At 50.1% G+C, this 19325-nt stretch overlaps 1 protein-coding gene and 1 pseudogene across 4 annotated transcripts in view; both read left to right on the forward strand.

Annotated features, from left to right (window-relative positions):
- The window catches only part of LOC147639416 (flagellar radial spoke protein 4-like), a 129692-nt gene extending 111429 nt beyond the window's left edge, over window positions 1–18263 (forward strand). For all 4 annotated transcript variants that reach the window (XM_086791121.1, XM_086791131.1, XM_086791133.1 and 1 more), the window contains exons 5-6: window positions 11618–11728; window positions 17425–18263. In XM_086791121.1, coding sequence (XP_086647247.1) covers window positions 11618–11728; window positions 17425–18021 — 708 coding nt within the window. In that variant the 3' untranslated portion in view covers window positions 18022–18263. The remainder of the gene's footprint in view (window positions 1–11617; window positions 11729–17424) is intronic.
- On the forward strand, window positions 1235–2244 carry LOC147639417 (uncharacterized; annotated as a pseudogene).
- Window positions 18264–19325: the final 1062 nt, after the last annotated feature.

A 19325-nucleotide genomic window follows, 5' to 3' on the forward strand; every position in this document is an offset into this window, starting at 1 on the left:
CAGAAATGCACTAGATGTTGTGCATTCAGATGTATGGGGTCCTACGAAGACCATGTCTATGGGAGGCTGCAGGTATTATGTGATTTATTGATGACCACACAAGGAAAGTGTGGGTATACTTCATGAAGGAGAAGGGTGAGGTGTTCACTCATTTTCAGAATTTCAAAGTTATGGTTGAAAAGCAAATAGAGAAATATGTAAAGTGTCTAAGGTTAGATGGAGGGGGAGAGTACTTCTCCAATGAGTTCTTTGAATTTTTAAAGAAGAATGGTATTCGGAGACAGTTTACATGTAGATACACTCCGCAGGAAAATGGAATTGCTGAGTGGAAAAACAGGCACATTGCTGAGATTGCGCGAGCATTGATGGAAGAGAAGAATATGCCGCATAGCTATTGGGCTGAGGCTGTTTGTACAGTAGTTTACATCATGAACAAGACTCTAACTACAGCCATACATGATGTAACTCCAGAGGAGAGGTTTACTTTGGCGGAAAACCTGATTTTTCTCATCGACAAGTTGTCATTTTCTGTGACAACATTAGTAGTATACGGTTGGCCAGGAACCCAGTTTTTCATGCTCGCACGAAGCATATAGAGGTCCACTATCATTTTGTCAGAGAGAAGGTTTTGGCAGTAGACGTTGACCTTGTTTATGTCAGCACACAGGATCAGGTCGCTGACATCTTCACCAAAGCATTGGGTACAGAGAAGCTTTGCAGATTCAGGGCTTCGCTTGGTGTACATGAGATGGAGTTGAGCTCGAGGGGAAGTGTTGAGATATCGAGCTCATCTAGTGAGGCGGTGGACATTGATGACCGCCTGGGAGATAGGCTCCACACTTACACCACTGGCATGGTTGGTGAGATCATGGGTGATATGCGGCCAATGGGATGACGTGTGTGACAGCCATTCTAGAGACTGGCATAGTTATAGCGCCAGCTCATTTAGTTGGGTTCACACTATAGAGAACCCTAGTATGTATTTGGTTGAGTACGTTTTCATATATGGTGTACTCTTATCTTTGTATATGGTGTGTTGAGTGTTGTGAAGAAGAAGAAGAAGATTTTCAGCCTCTCACCTTGTGTGTTCTCTTTTAGGGTTTTGTGAGTGTGTGTGCTTACAAGAGCTCAAGCTCTCTTCCCCCCCCTGCATCTTTTCATGTGAAGCCCCAGCCCAATCCAGGTTATGTTCGCTACCCTTTCCTCACGCACCCTTGCTCAAGCCTCCAAGGCAGCAACATAAGTGTTAGGGTTCTATCTCTCCGAGGTACATCGACATGGCCAAGGGTGCAAGCAAAGAGGAGATAGTCAAAATGGAGGATAAGCTGCACATCTCCATCAGAGAAAACAAGAAGACGGCAGACTCCGCCATCAACAACATCATCAACTGACTCTCCAAAGTGGAGAAGGAGATCAAAGCTTTACAAAAAGAGAAGGAAGCTTGGAAAAGGGAGAAGCAGACTTGGGAGAAGGAGAGGGAGAAAGAGAAGGAAGGAGGGAAGAAGGAGAAAGAAGCATGGAAAGAGGAGAAAGAGGGATGGAAGAAGGAACGGGACACTATGAAGGAGGAAATCGACATCCTCAAAGTGGAGGTGATCTCTCTACGGGACCGACCACCACAGGAGGAGGGGGAGATTGTGGAAGTTGACAAAGAGGCCATTAAAGAGGAACTCACCAAGGCAATCACCAAGAGCCTAGAAGGTAAGATGGAGGCAACAAGGGAGGGTTGGGTAGAAGTGGTGAAGAGGAACATCAAAAAGGAAGTGAAAGAGGATGCCCAAAAAGAAGGGCTCCAAATCGTCAACATCACCATTGAGGAGGAGCGGATGCGACATGCTCATAGACTCAATGTGAGAGTCACGGGGATTCCCGAGGTAGCTGAATCTACCCCCGAGGGGGATGGGCGGACACTAAGCACACGACTTGGATACTCACATGAGGGACCCCCCCCCCCCCCCCCCCCCCCCCTTCCTCAAAGCTTGGAGGGCCGGGAAAGACATGACAAAGAAGAGAGCTCTCATCATACAGTTTCGGGATGTGGAGGCACGCACCATCTTCATGGGGAAGAGGGTCATACTACGAGGCTTAGAGGAAGCTCCTATTTTCTTGGATGATGATCTCACGAGGATGCAGCTAGAGCATAGGAGAGCTTACATGCCACAAGTCTTACATGCGAGGAGAGAAGGCAAGAAGGCCTTCTATCGAGATGGTCAGGTCATCATTGATGGCCGGCCCATGGATTAGCGGTTTGGGGCCTATGGGACATAGACCAGGCCACTGACAGAGATACACATGGCAGTATGGAATTGTAATGGTTCACTATGGGTGCAGTTTGGACGACTGGAGCATGTTATGGTGAGGAGAGACATCATATTTTGACAGAGACACATCAGAGTCCAAAGAGAGGGCTACCTCGAGTAGAGGGATTCCAGTGGGAGTCAGTATACAGGAGGACCACACGCCAGGGTACCTCGAGAGGGTCGGGGGGAGTAGCAATTGTATTCAGACGAGAGCTACAGGGGAGACTGAGAGTGGTAGCACAGGATCCAGGGGCCAGATACATGTGGATCAGCTTACAACTCTCACAGGACAGGGTTATATACATAGCCCCATGTTATTTTCCTCGATCACGATCCTCCTATGTCATTACAGAGGACATGTCACAGGAGGAGGAGACAGGAGCCTCGCCATACACTTGTCTGTCAGAGGAGATTATGCATTATTCTACACTAGGGAGGTATTTCTTACGGGTGACTTCAATGCCCACACATAGAGCAGACAGTGTGAGGTGTATGACTATGATGACATGGAGATTCTCCACCTTGTGGATCCAGAGGAGATAGGGGCTAGTCGGGCATCAGACTCGTTATTTATAACGGGATGCTACAGTGGCCAGGATTAGGAGGGCTGACATGCTTCCCACATGGGGGTCATACACGGACCGGAGGCACGGTGGTAGACTACATTATGGGGTCTTTGGAGGCATCACAGCTTGTCACCTCATTCTCCATCCCACCTTGTCCTATTGGGGCAGATCATACATGGCATTTTCACTAGCCGGATCACCAGTATCACCAGCCCCCCACATACCGACGCCACACACTACCATCTACTTCACACATGACATGGCAGACATATACACTGGCAGAGTAGAGGATGGGCTCCTACTCATGGATCCCCTGGCACCTATGGATACCACTCACTATAGCCCAGCTGGCATCACTCCTACACACGGCTGCATTACAGAGCTTCCCACATCATGTCCACTCAAGAGAGCCTGCGAGATCTGGGACTATGCCCCAGAACAGATGGTATGATGACGAGTGCAGAGTCCTATACTCACGGCTCCGCATACAGAGAGCCTTGGGAGCCATCACAGAGGAGGAGTCGAGGAGAGAGACGAGGAGACTTACTCGCCGCAAAAGGCGGGCCTTTGCAGAGATATAGGAGCTAGAGATCTTCCATTTCTTCAGTCTTTTGGAAGACGTTAATAAAATATTTCTTTCTTTCTTTCTTTCTTTCTTTCTCTTGGGGCGAAGATGAGTTTTTAGAGAGATCACCTGCTTCGCCACACAGAGGATGCTTTCATCACTCGTCCGAGATACATGGACATACATTGGTCACATGGCATCAAATGCACTATTGGTCAGATCCGCACTTCCTCTCATTAGCTGAGGATTGAGACAGGTAGAGATGGACCACAGAGAGTACCGGTAGAGCAGCGTATATGTCAGCTATGTCAGCTAGAGCCAGAGACGGAGGAGCACTACATCTACCGATGCCCCGCGTACTATGAGACTAGAGGGAGGTTCCATTGCCTTTTCAGAGAGGGGTTCGGCCCCTTGCGAGAGTGAAGGACTATAGTGACCAAAGATGCCTAGGACTTTTTCTACCAGAGATACGCCGGCATAGAGAGACTCTCATACGTGGAGGAGTAGCACACACAGGTCCTGTGCAAAGATAGCTTACTGATTTCTCTGGGAGCACCACTTCAGCACAGCAGAGGTAGGGTCAGGACACAGCCGCATCCACATCCAGAAGGGTCACCCTTGAGCATGCCTCTCAGCTATGTGGAGACAGATGCCCTGGACCTCGGGGTATCCGTAGCAGATCGAGATGGCATGAGAGGATTAGAGAGATCATCGCAAATCACCAGTAGATACCCTCGAGGCAGTTCACCCCGAAGGAGCTTGTCTTCATGCTTCAGCGACCTATGAGGGGTTTCATCCACTGAGGGCCCATCTATACCCTCACACATTCATGAGCCTCACGTGCCCAAAGATGTCTCTGTGTGGACACTTTCGTCCCCTCTTAGTAGCTTCCCACGTTTCCCATGTTTCCCATTCTCCCATGTTACTCTTGTACTCTAGATCTATAGATCTTTGGATCTTTTCTCACTTTTTTCTGTTACACACCACTAACATTTGTACTTCATCTGATCAGATTATTTGTAACTTTTGGTCTTATAGGTCATTTTGGCCTTTCGAAGACGTTAATATAGATTTCATTTCATTTCTCTCTTGTGCCGCGCGCGCACATTTCTCTCTATCTTGTGCGTTATCTTCTTCACGAAAGATTACTTAATTCTGTCCATTGAAGTACCAATCCCCTTTTTTTTCGCCTTTTTTTTTTGAGAAAAGATCCTTTCATTAGTTATATAAAAAACGCCCGTAGGGCTACAAAAGACCCTCTCCTGCTCATAAGAAAACAGAGCAGAGATCCAATCAAGGCAGCTAGGGAGACTCTCCCTTGGTGCAAAAAAGTACAAATATCAGTACAAAGAACTGAGGGGCTATATCATACAATAAAAGGGGGGGAAAGCCAAAGAGGTGGCCTGTAGTGCCAGCGGGGGGAACCCGCGTGTAGGGTATAGAAGGGGCCGCTGCGCCAAGTGGTGTGAAAGGCCTGGCGCCGCAAGATCACCTCATCCGAGTCGCGAATGCAGTCATACTGTCCTCGCAGGGTGTGGATCAACTCTTGCCAAATCCCCCGAATAGTCTCTGCTGGTGGCTCCAGTCTCCCCTCAAAGGCCCTGAAACACCGGGCTCTCCAGGTGAACCAGATGGTGAGGCTGCTGAGGAGCTCCCATCGTATATCCCTCTCCTGTGTCCAGCCGGCGGACGAGAAATCCGGTGAAGGAACAAGGCGAGGCTGGCCCCTAATGTATCTGATGGCCTGGTTGTCCTGCTCCGTCTCATATCCCAGTGCAGGCCCTGACGAAGTTGACCAAGCAGCCGCACCCCACGTATACATGTCCTCTGGAGAGAGGAGGGCCAGAATGCGCAGCATCCGCAGCCAAATCTGCTACGCCTGAGGACAGTCCCATAGGTAGTGTCTCTGTGTCTCCAAAGGGTGGCCGCATCGGACGCAGGCCGCCGGAAGACCACTGTAGACAAGCCAGGTGCCAACTGCAGAGCCCCTGTGGGTGACCAGCCACTGGAAAGTCGAGATCTTGCGTGCCTATCGACTAGCCCAGAGCCTGGTCCAAAAATCCTCCAGGAAGTCCTGTGAGAGTCCCTGTAGCCGCCAATGCTCCGATGCAGCTGGAGAGACCATCCTCCTCGCAGTCAAAATGTGTTTCCCAACCGAACAGTGTACTGGAAAAAGGTGATCTCTGTGGCCTCGGGGGATGCATAAGGATCATGCCACTCGTACTCGCCAGGGTCCCACTGGAGCCGGGGGCCAAGGGGCGTGCAGCATATGCCCATATGCGCCAATCAGAGTCCACATCTACAGGGTCTGGATCAATATGCCACTTCCGGGAAGCGGCGGCCACTACCCGTATCCTCTGAAAGATGCACTCTGCAACCAAAGGTGACTCCGCCTCCACTCTCTGAAGTCTGCCCTCATCCTGGATCTCATAGTAGAGGCATCTACCATCCTCAGTGCAAGCTCTTACAGCAATCAGGATCTCCAACTGTGTAAAGGCTCCCATCCACCGGACTGGGAGCTGGAGTCCTCTCAAACGAACCTCCTCTGCCGTCAGATACATGCTCATAGCCTCAGCAAAGAAGAGAAAAAGAAATGGAGCGAGAGGACACCCCTGACGGACTGATCTGGTCAACTCAAAACTCGGCCCCCGTCCTCCTGCCATCAGCACCTGGCTACGTGGAATATAGAGCCGCCACTCCTTGAATCCAAACTGGCTCAAAGCCCAGGCGAAGCATAGTGCCCTCTAAGAAACCCCAATCGACTCTATTGTATGCCCTCTCAAAATTGAGAAGCATCACGACCAGGTTCTCACCGAGAAATCTAGCTCGAGCCGTCGCCTCCCAGAAGGTGAAAATGTTGTCAAGGATATTGCGCTCCTTGACGAATCCTGTCTGGGTAGCATGAATCAACTCCCCAAGGAAGGGCTGGATCCTCAAACTCAAGGCCTTTGCTAAGACCTTGTAGACAGTATTGAGGATCGTAATAGGTGTCCAATGCCGAATATCATCTGACACTCCCTCCCCCTTGGGGATAAGAAAGATCAAGCCCTCTGAAAAGCTCTGTGGCATCACCCCAGTGTCCAAAACATACTGAAAGCCCCTGCGGAGGCCTGGCCCCAAAAGGTCCCAATAGCGCATAAAAAAGACAGGCGTCAATCCGTCCTCCCCAGGGCAACTATGACGCGGAAGGACCCTCAAAGGCTCAACAAGCTCAACCTCTGAAAGAGGCTCACCCAGAACTGTGCGCATATGATATGTGACCCTCCTCTGCACATGGGCCCACACAGTCTGTCTGCAAGCATCCCGAGCCTCCGTGGTTGGCTGGCTCCGCTGAAAGCAGGTCTCTATAGAACTTAGTGGCAATGGCTCTGATCTCCCCGGGCTCAGTGGCTACCGATCCGTCCTGCCTCCTGAGCTGGCGTACTCCTTCTCGAGCATGGCAGGGTCCAGTAATCTCAAAAAACTCCCCAGTCACTCTATCACCAAGGTGCGTCCACTGAGAGGCCTGGCGACGATAGTAGAACTCATGTCTCTGCTCCTCTGCCTCTCTAACCTCCTAGCGTGCCTGGCTCAGCTGGGACGCCACCCACTCACATGTAGGCTGTTGCTCCTGAAGGCGCTGGAGCGAAGCAAGGCTACGTCTCAACCGACGCTCTCGCTCTCGAGTCTCTCCCACCCGTGTCAAGGCTACAGCGTGCAAAAAAGAGCTGAGCTCGATGAGTCCCTGGGCACACTGGCCTGCTGCATCCTGGTCAGAGCTCTGGCTATCATGCCATATCCTCTCAATGTCCTCAGAAAGACTAGGATCTGTAAGTACCCTCTCTGGGATCCTCAACTGCAAGCTGGTCTCCCGTATGCTCTCCTCAAGTATCAAAATAACTGGCGCATGGTCTGAAAAAGAGGTGCCAGCGAGAATGCCAACGGAGCCCCCAAGCTCCCCGAACGTGTCGCCCACATAGAAGCGATCAATCCGTGATAGATTAGTCCCTCCCTGCCGGCGATCCGACCGAGAAAAACTAAGACTGTCCTGAGAGCGGGAGAAAGCCTCATGCTGCCATGCATCAGTGATCCGCAGTGCCATGCAAAATCACTCCCAAGCTGCAAGCTCTGTGCCGTGCATTGTAACATGACTACCTCCCACCCTATCGGTCGGGTCCTCAAGCATGTTGAAGTCTCCCCCGACACACCAATGTGCGGCCTCTGGCAATGCATCCGTAACAAGGGTCCAGAACTCTGCTCGGGCACTAGCATGGTTGGGCGCATAGACATTGAGCACGCCAAAGAGCTCATCATGCATCCTCAGAATGACATACTGTGCTCTACCAAGCACAATGACCCCGCGATCCACAATGGTTGCCGCCATACATACATACTCCTCCCTGCCCACCCAAGGGGCCAAACCCTGCAGACCAAAATGTGTCCCATCTACCAGGCATCACCGAACCGTATCTCCGGATCGTGCTCTCACCCAAATGGTGCTCCTGCATCATCAGAATATCAATACTGCCCCCAACCAGGCATCTCTGAAGCTCCTGCCTCAAGCAACCACGATAACGTACATAGTGTGCACTGCCAAGGCCCTGTACATTCCATGAGATGATCCTCATGGAGGACCTGCTGAGGTGGAGGCTGTCTCAGCCGTATGGTGGACCTTCGCAAGCGGCTTGGATCGAGAATAGTCCCCATCCGAGCGGCTACGAATCTGCCCACCCGGTGTGCTGCAAGAATCTCGGCCAGTGGCTGTGTCCCATGGCGACTGCCTCCCGCTTAGAGAGAGCAACCTCGTGTATGCATACATAACCAGGGTCCCGTGCTAAGTCTGCCACTATGCGAACCACCAAATGTCGAATCCCGGAGGCATCCACACTCCCAGTATCAAAGAAAAAATGAGCCAACTCCCATAGTCGGCCTATCATGTCTGTCACCTCCAGATCGCTCACATGGTGAGAAAACTCAACTGCCTGAGTCTTCAAAATGCTAAGAGCGAGATCCAGAGTCCACTCCCGGTCGCTAGGGCCACAAAGAGGGAAGGAGAAGGCCACCGCTGAATCAAGTGCCTCCTCCCCTCGGGCCGGAGGTATCACTACATGAACTCTGATGGGTGCTGGCTCATGGGGGCCCTCCGCTCCAAAAAGCCGTGTGAAGGAGTAGTCAAAAGCCTCCGAGCGCTGTCTAGTGTGGAAACGACTCAGCCGACTGCGTTTAGAGGATATCCGTGAAGCCCGAATCGGCATGGTAAGTCTCCTCTGCGGTGCTCGAGCAAGGTCGGTGCTCAGTGCCCGCCGGACTGCAGGTGAGCGCCAGGGAACTGCCACGGCCTCCGGGGGAGCTGAGGCGAGCGGAGGTGGAGGAGGGGGTGGAGAAGGAGCCGCTGCCTAAACCGGAGCGGGAACGGGAGGAGGGGAAGGTGGAAGCGAGGCAGGAGGGGGGGACGGGGGAGGGGGGGGTGGGGGCGAAGGAGGGGGTGCTGGCATCTCCTGGTCCTCAGTCGGCGCTGGGGTCTCATCCTGGAGGGGAGCAAAGCTGTTCCTCACGGGAACCCAGTGATGCTGAGACTGTGGCTGTTGCTGCATCGGTCTCTGGGCATGCTGCTGTGGCTGTCTCCCTCTACGGCGCCCCTGTCCAGGCTGCCACTCCGAGGTCTCTGTGGGTTGAGCAGGTGTCCCGGAGGCTGCCTGCCGAGCCGCATCTGTGGGCGGGCCATCGGGGGCCTGCTGCTGCTGCGGTGAAGGTCGGGGTCTCCTGCGAGGGGCAGGCCTTGGCCATGTGGCCGATCTGCCTGCATATAAAACACTGGTTCGGGAGCCCCGAAAACTCCACTCTCTGATCAATCCATCCCCCCCCCCCCTATCCTAGGTAGCTGAATGACCTTCGGAAGGGAGGAGATGTCAGGAACCAAAACTCTGACCGAAGGTAGCCCAGCTGCTCTAGCCACCACTGAAGCTGCTGTGGGGCCAGTCTCAAGCACCGAGCCCACCAATGCTCCTAGCCTAGAAAGGAGCGGAAGGTACTCGCAACGAAGTCCAGGGAAGCAAACTGTAACATGGAATAGGCGCTCTCCCTGCTCGGCCGCTGCTGGGTCAAAGCCATGCTGCCAAGGTCTGAAGAATGCCCGAGCGCCCTTGATGTCAAGGGGACTCATGGCTAGGACCTGGGCCACGCTTTGGGCTGTCCGGAACTCAATCTGGTAGTGTCCACGGCCTTGTAACTGAACGTCCAGGATCTTGCCCACATCTGCAAGAAGGCGGGCCTGGAGAAGATCCCGGATCTCCCCTCTGCTGACTATACGGCAGATGGTGAAATGTGCCTGGAGGCGTTCCACCTCTGCGGCGAGGCTCGCTTCCTCTTCTGGCGAAAGAGAAAGCCTGATGGGGGTATCCTCAGGGGCGGGCAAGGGGGCTGCGGAAGAGTCCCTCTGAGGTGGGGCGGGAGGAGCCTCCATCAGTGTCTGAAGCTAGGTCGAAGGCGAAGCGAATGCGGAGAGTCCTGCAAGAACCGAGCTGCACAAAAATCGGAGGGGGAAAGGTGGAAGGCAGAGAAAAACAGAGGGGGCGGAAAAAAACAAAAAAGTGCATGCAGGCTGCAGCGCGGGCGCGGGGGGGGGGGGGGGGGGGGGGGGGGGGGGGGGGGGCGGCGGAAGCTTCAGCGATCTTCTCCTAGGCATTTTCCCCTAGGTAGTGTCGTCAGAGCCTCTGCAAGCTCCTCTGCAGTAACGGATGTCAACAAGAAAGTCCGAAGAGCAGGAAGGACCACCTCTCTTGTGTGCCGCTAGACCCGGTCACACATGTCTAGCACCTGAGAGGATAGGGGGGCACGCGTGAGGAGAGAACATAAGAAATTTGTGGCGATGGCTTGCATCCGCACGGGGGGGGGGGGGGGGGGGGGGGGGGGGGGGGGGATCCACAACTATGAATATCCTAGCCTCGCAACTTGTGGATACAGTCCCTCCGCCTGTGTGGGCCTGAAATCTCAAAGAAATCTCTGGTGACCTTGTCTCCTGCCTAGGTCCAAAAGGAGGCTCTAGCATGGTATCTGTACTCCACCCTCCGCTCCTCAATGGAACTAGGCTCTGTACGGGCTGCAGCCAACTGGGCCTCAATCCATGGGCTGTCCGGGGTACTCTCCTGAAACCGCTGCAAGGTGGCTAGGCTCTGACAGATGCTCGTCTCCTACTCTCGGAAGCCAGTGGGTCTGCTCTGTGCGGTCTCCTGTAATAAAATTTTAATCTCTCCAAGGTCTACGTCCAAAGCTCCTACAGCTGAACCAGTGTGAAAATCGAGAATCTCCAAATGATTAAACTTGCTTGAGAACATAAAGATATGCACGGAGTTGTGTGAAGTTTGAACACCTATTGAAGAAGGGTAATGCTCACTTAAGGATGAAAAAGGTTTTTTGTGAGTACTTTGAAAACCCTAAATCAAACTCTCTGTGGTTCATTCATATCATCAAGTAAGACAAGCAAAGTTTCTTATGAATTAAGGGGTTCTCCTAAGGGTGATTGTTTGAAACTGGAGAGGACCTTATACCATCAAAGAAGGTGGCTAATGTGAAAAAGGAATGCCAGAGAAGAGACCAAGGCATTGATTTGAAGTGGCTAAATAGGAAATTTAAGGGCCACAGGGCAGCCATGGGCAAGGGAAGATTTGATCAAAGCATGGAGTGTAGAAGTTTAGGACAAAGGTTTCATTTCTCATGGGGGCATGAGTATCAGATCCAGCTAAGTCCTTTGTTATGTGGATTTCTTTCACTCAGGTTTTGGAGGATCCTGTGGGGAAGAGTGGATGCCTGGTTTGCATAGGGCACCAGAACGTATTTACACCATCAAAATGAAAATTATGAATTCATGGGGTGGCAGCAAGCAGGTATCATTTAGAGTGAGCCAAGGTTGCTGTAGGTGCAAAGCTAAATCTCTAATCCTCTTACTATATTGCTAGCCTTCTCGACACATGCAAAACCTGTTGCCGCTTTCAAGTAATGAAACTCCTACTCTAAAAAAAGATCGATTCTGTTGTCATCTCAGCCTCTATTGAACCTAAGAGTGGTGTCTGTGGCAATGTGTGCAAGATAACATTTTATAGGCTTAAAAGAAAGATAATATGGGAGTGTTTGCAAATGCATGGAAGTGTCTAGTTATCTTTGGTGTTGCCAAAATTCAGAAGTTGATCACATTGTTTTTGGTATTGCAGGCAGAGGTATCAGCATATCCTCCTTTCCCAGGATTAGAGAAAAACTATCTAAGGGCACAGATAGCTCGCATATCAGCAACTACAGTCTTGGCTATCAAGGGATACTTTTTGGTGAGTCACTTTAGTCTTTCAGCTCTCACTCTCTTTCTCTCTCTCTCTCTCTCTCTCTCTCACACACACACACACACACACACGTGTCGGAGGATTACCAGAGAAGTGGTGGCATTATGGGATTGATAAGTAGGAGGGATGGACTCTCGTTGTTCCAGAAATTCAATGGAATTGGTCAACAATAACAAAGTTTGAAACAATTGCAAATCATCATGCAGTCCTCACTTATGCCACCAGAGCCAACAAGGTAGGTATCCTTAAGAAGTCGAAGAACTTGAAGGGTACTAGTGTGGATTGGAGAGGAGCTCAAGCAAAAAAGCATGGAACTTGCTGAAGTTCAAGCAGTTCGAAAGGAAGTCTCTCACTTGACTTGTGGATGAAGATAAAGACTATAAAATGTTAGTTATATGTTTCTTTGTATATGCATGATGAGAAGGCCTAGATGGTCCAAGTTTCTATATATCCCATGGATGCTAAGTTCATCTACCTCCCACTCCGGTTCCCCTCAGTTTCCACTTCACCTGCATTCTTTATGATCTTGACTCCATCTATGAAGATCCACCCTCCAGCACTTGAACCTACTTTGCCCATATCTACACTTACATCTCAGTTCTCGTCCATCATCTGAGATTCTGTTCATGCTAGCTTCCCTTTTACCACCTGCTCCACCGCCAATCTCCCTACAGGACCACAGCCACAAAATGGGTGGTGTGACAATGCATGCAGGAACACAACTTAGGAAAGAACGGATTGATCTCGGCACGTAAAACCGAGAATATTCCGTCACTTGGCCCATAGGAAGAAGCATGCATTCCTAGCCAAAAGTGAGCAGGAGTTGTACACCAGCTCTGTTAGAGCGAGGATAACTCAGATGCAGCGGACATTCTGGAGGAAAAGAAAAGCCCAAAACCCATCACCAATCCTCTCCTTTGGGAAGCCTATGTAGGACAGCTTTATGATGTCCTAGATCAGTCCACACCTCGTGTGTGCCACATCCCACCCCTCACATCATCTATCCTCTTCAACTCACTAGGGCTCTATTAAAGTTGCACAATGGCAGAACGAAAGATCATGAGGATCTACATGCGGGGCATTCCACACATTTTAGCTCCCATTCTTGCAGAAATCTTTAATAGAGACCTCTGTGAAGTAGCCCCAATCGTAGGGTTGGTTGCCCGGCACACTAAAGTGGCGGTTCTTCTCTGGATAGTATGTCCGGAGTCCTTGACACTCATGTCACAATGACAAGAATACTGTAAACATTACTTGTATTAATTCCAAGAAGCTGTTACATGCCCATCACTGCACCGTACATACCAGCAGTGGTTGTAGAGAGATGGACACCACACATGATGAAACGACAGAGTGACTACAGGACTTAATGAACAAAACGAGATGAAAAAATGAATCATTTTAATGGTTCTTGCAGCATCAGTGGCATCTCCTACCTTTGGTAGATGCCCATTGGGTTGAGAGTGTGGTGCCCTCAATGTCAGTGCGTGCACCTCCCATGGACTCGTTGGTTGTGCGCTTTAGGAGATCCGTTGCTTGATGGTCCAGCTGGGATTGTCCAATGTGGGACACTTGGTGGCTTGTTACATGCGGAAGATTTGGGAGTCTTCTTTCAGCCCTAAACACCATCTTGGAACATGCTAATGCAAAACACTGATGAACTGGTTGACTGCTGGTCGCCAGGACAAAAACCAAGAGATTGCAGCAGCCGACACGTCTTTCTTCCTTCCCGTGCTGGCCAACAGCCTTCCATGTCCACCACCAGTCAAATCCCTTGCCATAGTAGCAACCCATGCTCCAAAACTTAGGCTTTAATCTGTCTTTATCTTGTTGCCTCTTCAAGATTAGCTTGGGATTAGCCAGTGCATGTCTTGCACATGACATCCCCCTCTGATAAGCTTGATGACGGGATTCCAATCTATGTTCTTGGATGACTGTCATCATCCCATTCTCTATTCTCAGAGTCTCCCTGTCATCCTTTCCCTCTCATATGTTTATTGTTTATGCTTCCACTTGTGCTATCTCCTTCACATCCTCCCCTAGAACTGTTGCCTAAAAGCCTCTCCTAGTGTGCCCCAAGGGTTTTGTGGAACACCACCAACCAACCTCTTGGGAATTCTTCCATGTCTATATTCTTTGCCTTGGGCCTCATACCTGTGCACTTTCGTGTACCTTGGACCTGTGCACCTTCGTATGGGACTAAATTAGTGTTTAGCCTTGTTGAGTCTGATGCTCTGATATCAGTGTTACATGTGGAAGCTCTGGGAATCTTCTTTCAGCCCTAAACACCATCTTGGAACATGCTAATGCAAAACACATGCAGAAGAGAGAGAGAGAGAGAGATAGCTGAGTATTCAGTATATTCTCTATAGTACAAAAAGGTACATCTAATCTTGCAGCCATAGGCTGCCTTCTTGAAAAGGTGTAAAACCTAATCTAAAGCCTAGTCTAGTGATCCAGTCCTGGCTGGACTGAATGCCTCAAATCGATGAGCATGGTGCCTTTTATAGGCCTTGAATATACTGATGGACTGGCCGACTACTGGTCGGCTAGGTCCAGGACAAAAACCAGGAGATTGCTGCAGTTGATAGGTCTTTCTTCTTCCAGTGCTGGCCGACAGCCCTCCATGTCCACTACCCGTCAAATCCCTTGCCACAGCAGCAACCATGCTCCAAAACTCAGGTTCTAATCTATCTTTATCTTGTTGCCTCTTCAGGATTAGCCAGTGCATGTCTTGCACATGACATGGCTACAGGTTGCCCACCACTAGAGTCCTCAGCGTCCTCTCATTGAGGAAAATAGAAAAAAAAATGAAAAACATCACTATTGAAATATTGTGAATTGATAAAACTTGTACTGAATGAAAATAAGCACTATATTGCCAATACATCATGAAAGATGGTATGTACAATGAGAGAAAAACTAAAGGCCCTCATCATGCTGGAGGGAAATTCCGAGTGCTAAAACTGACGAGCGGCATACACTACCGGTGAGAAGGGACTGACCTCTTTGGTAGGATTAAGAGGGATGCTATCATTTCTTTTGGTTCTATCATTCGGTTGACACAGTCTAGGCCTCAGCTGAGATTCGAGGGGACTGACAGAAGCTTGGCCATTATGGTTAGGCAAGGAGTTGCTCGACAGTGTTGTCTTTAGGATTTGCCACTTTCACACTTTGTCCCTCCGGCACAGAGGTTAGACAGCTCTTGGGAGATTATTGCTAGCATCTCAGCCTGGAATATCTGGAAGGCTAGATGCACCGAGGCCATTGAGGGTACTCCCGTTCTTGTTTCTCAATGTCTTTGCAGGATTTGGAGTGATATTATTCACACCATCGTGGCTACCTGGGCTAGAATCCAGGGATCTTCGAGGGCTGCGGAGAGGAAGCGTGGCCAGTTTATGAGAGAGTGGGACATTGGTATCTTTTTCACGTCCTCTCATTCGGGACCCTATTGACAGCACAGGGCTTCTGATTGGTTGAGATCTCCACCTTACTTGGTGTGAAATCTCCATTTTGTAAAATTTTTTCATACTTAATAGAAGTCTCTTTTCTGAAAAAAAAAAAACCGGTGAGAAGGGACTGAAGAGGCCGGAGAGGCTAGCGTAGAGCATGTAGGTCCGCTACTTGGGCTCGTGAGAAGAGATGAGGTCAATGTTTGCTGTGCCGCCTGATCACGCATCGCAAACACCTCCTGTGTTGTGGGAAGATGATGTGCGGAGGTGGGTGATCTCCGATTCTGCTTCGTAAGAGTGGAGACTTGAGTTTGGGGACCTCGAACCATGTCCTCAGCCTATCGAGTGTGGCTCCTTTGGCTGCGGGTATCATGGGCTAGCTCGAAGTAGTAGTCTGTGAGATAGGTGGAGTTAATGGGAAGATCAGCGGAGAGATTATGCAAACCTCTGACTATGCGGTGAGCTTGACAAGGATGAGGCAAAGGCAGCCGCTTTGGACGATCGGGGAACCGCAAGCAGGGCAGATCTCCCATGGAAATAACTGGAGCACTGTAAGAAAAAGGGGAGTCGGGAAGCTCAAGGCACTTTGTACTATCACCTTGATCAACCGGGAAGGTGACCTCATGTGGAGAACCCAAAGTAGGTATGGAAACACATGGCTCCTCAGAAGCTTTGGTCGAAGGAGCTGCAGGAAGTGTTGTGACCACCGTAGGAGTAAGAGGGGTACGTGGGAGGGATCCGGATAAGGACCCACTTCCCATGTGCAGTGGCGGGGAAGTGGTGAGGCTGCCATGGCTGAGGCGTGAGGTAGGGAAGGGGGCGGAAATTGTTGGTGGTGAGGATAGGGACAAGGTGGAGAGGGTGGGGACCGCCACAGGCGAGGATAGTGGGCATCCGGACGATGCTATGCCAAGAGAGACCTCAGGGGTGGAAACGGGATTGGAATGGACTGGAAGGGTTGCGGAGGGGTGACCGATTGGGTGGAGTTGATGATGGTATGGGTGTTGTGGCGGTGGGATGAGTCTGGGGAATCTTGTTGCACCTAAGGTTGGATGCGGGATGCGGGGGGGAGAAGAATGGTGAGGCTGGCAGGGTGGTGGCATGGAGGGAATTGTAGTGGGGGGCTGTCGCAGGAGGTAGGCAAGGAGACGTGCAGAAGTCCAACTAATATCGGGCTTGTTGAGTTGAGCCCGAAATCGGCAAAAACAGAGGCGGGTGGATTCACAGAGCAGATGGTGCAAGGGAGACAGTCGGCCAGTGCAAAGGAGACTTTTGAAGGCTTTGCAGACGGATGGTTCAATTGGATCCCAATCGACCACTTTGTGGACTGGGCCATCTTGAGGGACAACTTCCTTTGCACCTTCCAACTTGGTAACTCCTACGACGACCACATTCTCTAGGAGATAGAGAAACTGCAACTACTAATAGGGGAGAGAGTGTCAGAACGCATGACACAGACCACACAGTGCTAGTAGCGTGCCTCCTGGCTTACCCTGGCGACTTCATGGTGGGTCAATGGGTGACAAAGGCCTTGCCCAGGACCACCTAGCAGAAGATTCAGGAGAGTTGGCCGGCACCACCCTGCTTGTAGTTGTTCCGGGAGCTAGCCTCCCAACTAGAAAATGCATGCCTCGTGTTTGAGCATGATGTGGGCTCTGCAGCACCTATGGCAACACCACTGATGACCCAGTGGCTCAGCTGAAGCAGGAGCTGGAGGCACTCAAAGTGCGCCAGAAGTCTCAAAATGAGGAGAGCACTCTGCTCGAACTCAAGAAAGAGATTGAAGAACTGAAGACCCATCAAGAAGCCAAGGGGTTGTGGTGTGCCATATGCCATTCTCCTGGACACACCGTCCAGGATGCCCAAAGAGGAGGTACTGCCCCTTCTATGAGAAGGGGGGACATGAAGATAAAGACTGTTATTATCTGAAGGGATTTTTCGATGCATGGGACTAGAAGCAGGCAGAGGAATGTAATTATCTAAGATAGTCTTTGGCAACTATACATGTTTGGGACATGGGTCCAACCTGACCACACTCACAATGAGAATGAGTCCATACAAATATAACTTTCTCACTGTGACAAGGATCTCAACAGTCACAGCTTGCAGATGTTGTTTCCTTGTAATCAGTACAATCTCTTTCTTTAATGATGAAAAACTGTGCGCTATGAATCATGGCTTTGCATATGAGACCAGCTGTTTACATGCCAAGTTTTTCCTTTATTTGTGCAGGCAGAGGAGCCAGAAGAAGGAGAGGAACCAAGTGGGAAAATTGAGAAAAACGAGGAATGGGCAATGCCATCACCCACTGAACTTGGCAAGTTGGAGGCATGGGTGCATCAAAATCCTCATATCAAGAAACAAGGGAGATGCTCACTATATGTTCCAGAGGCCGAGTCTCATGAAGAAAGTGAAGAAGAGGTTGAAGAGGAAACCCCAAAGGCCGATGAAGAACCTGAACAGAGCCCGGAAATGTTGAGTTCTGTGGACAATGATGCAGACATGATGAATGACTTGAAATCATGGTCAGTTTCATGCAGTTCGTCTATCAAAGGCCTCAAGCATCAAGTTATCTGTTTACGCTCCCTTCTATGGCCAGGGGCTTATACAGTTGCAACCAAGGATGGGTTCAGTAATGTTTACATTGGGTGGGGTGTCAAGAATAGCCCCTACGAGCCACCACTTCCACCGGAGGTACAGAAGGAATATGAAGGAGAGCTCCATGAGAGCCTGGAGCTACCTCCGATTCCAGAGCCGGAAGTACATGAAGAACCGACTGAGAGTGAGGCGGAGCATGATGCAGAGGAAGAAGAGGAGGAAGAAGGCTGATTTTGCATCTTGGCATGAACCTTGTAGGGTGAATCAGAGTAATTTTGGAAGCACCTCACACAGACACCTTGCTTGCAGAGTTGCTCTGCTGATCATGTGTGATTTCAAACTTTTTCCGGAGATGTCGAGCTCATGGGAGGTAGCCTGCAACACTAAATAGCTGTAGACGAGAACTTTATGGAACGAGGACAAATGAATACAAGTGCATAATATCTTTTATTTTCTCTTAATGTAATGCTCCCAAGAACATCCTGGACTTATTAGTGTGTTTATAGAGTTTTTGGTCTCTTTTTATTTGTGAGTGTTAGGTAGGCTGTTTTGAAGTTGCAAGGTATGCTGGCAGTCTGTTGAAGGGACTGCTTAAGCTTGCAGCCACACGGTCGGTCGCCCTTGTTGCTGAGATCACCGCATCCATTTGGTGAGGTTAGGTTTGGCCACCATGGTAGCTGGCTGGCTGGGCTCTGCCCGTGCAAGAACATGCGATCTGTTCTTCCTTTTGGAAGGGGGGTCGAGGAAGGCATCTGCGCTGTTGAGATGAGTTCAATAACATAGAGCTGTCAACATCATGGAGCTCGCATTTTGCAGAGCTGAGTCGTCCTGTTTCTTGGCACTTGCTATCGTTGTGTCCTCTGGAATGGTGAATCTTGAAATAGTGGAGGTGACTGTCAGATGGGTTGCCATAAGCTTGGACATCATGGCTTGTGGGGGCCCATCACGGGGCAGGGTTACGTATTATGTGGAGTGAGAAAGTAGAGAAGCGAGCTGAAAATGCAGATTAGGTCCTGCAGGCATTGCCTTGCAAGGCATCAGGCATCATGATATAATACAATCGTTAAACAAAGCAACACTCACAGATTACAAAAACTAAGATTGCACACCATTGGAAATCGACTGTGCATTCTTGTTTTCTTGCACTCAAAAACCATAGTCAAGCCAAACCACCCATAGCCTCCTGAAGGCAGATTAGCCATTTGGTTAAGTGCTACATGGCTACCACACCCCCGTGATGAGCCGTAACAAGCCATCGTTACACAATTGTCAAAGCTTACTACAATTTCCTTAACTACAATTGAAGAAACCTTGTTGATGAGGTTCCACCTAGTCTCTACTTCAAGGCAGTGTGAAGTATTATTTATAATCACCACCAGTGCGGTAGAGCAATTGGTGAAGCGTGTGTGTGTTTGGGGTAAGGTCTCGTGATTGAGTCTTACTTCCAGCTCTCATCCGTAAGGACACTGCTTGGTACAAATAAAAATCTCGCATTACAAAAAAAGAAAGAAAGAAGTATTATTTATAATCTTAAA

This window comes from Cibotium barometz, chromosome 4 (assembly GCF_041138505.1).
Source record: "Cibotium barometz isolate CiBa-2024 chromosome 4, ASM4113850v1, whole genome shotgun sequence".
NCBI classification, from domain to species: domain Eukaryota; kingdom Viridiplantae; phylum Streptophyta; class Polypodiopsida; order Cyatheales; family Cibotiaceae; genus Cibotium; species Cibotium barometz.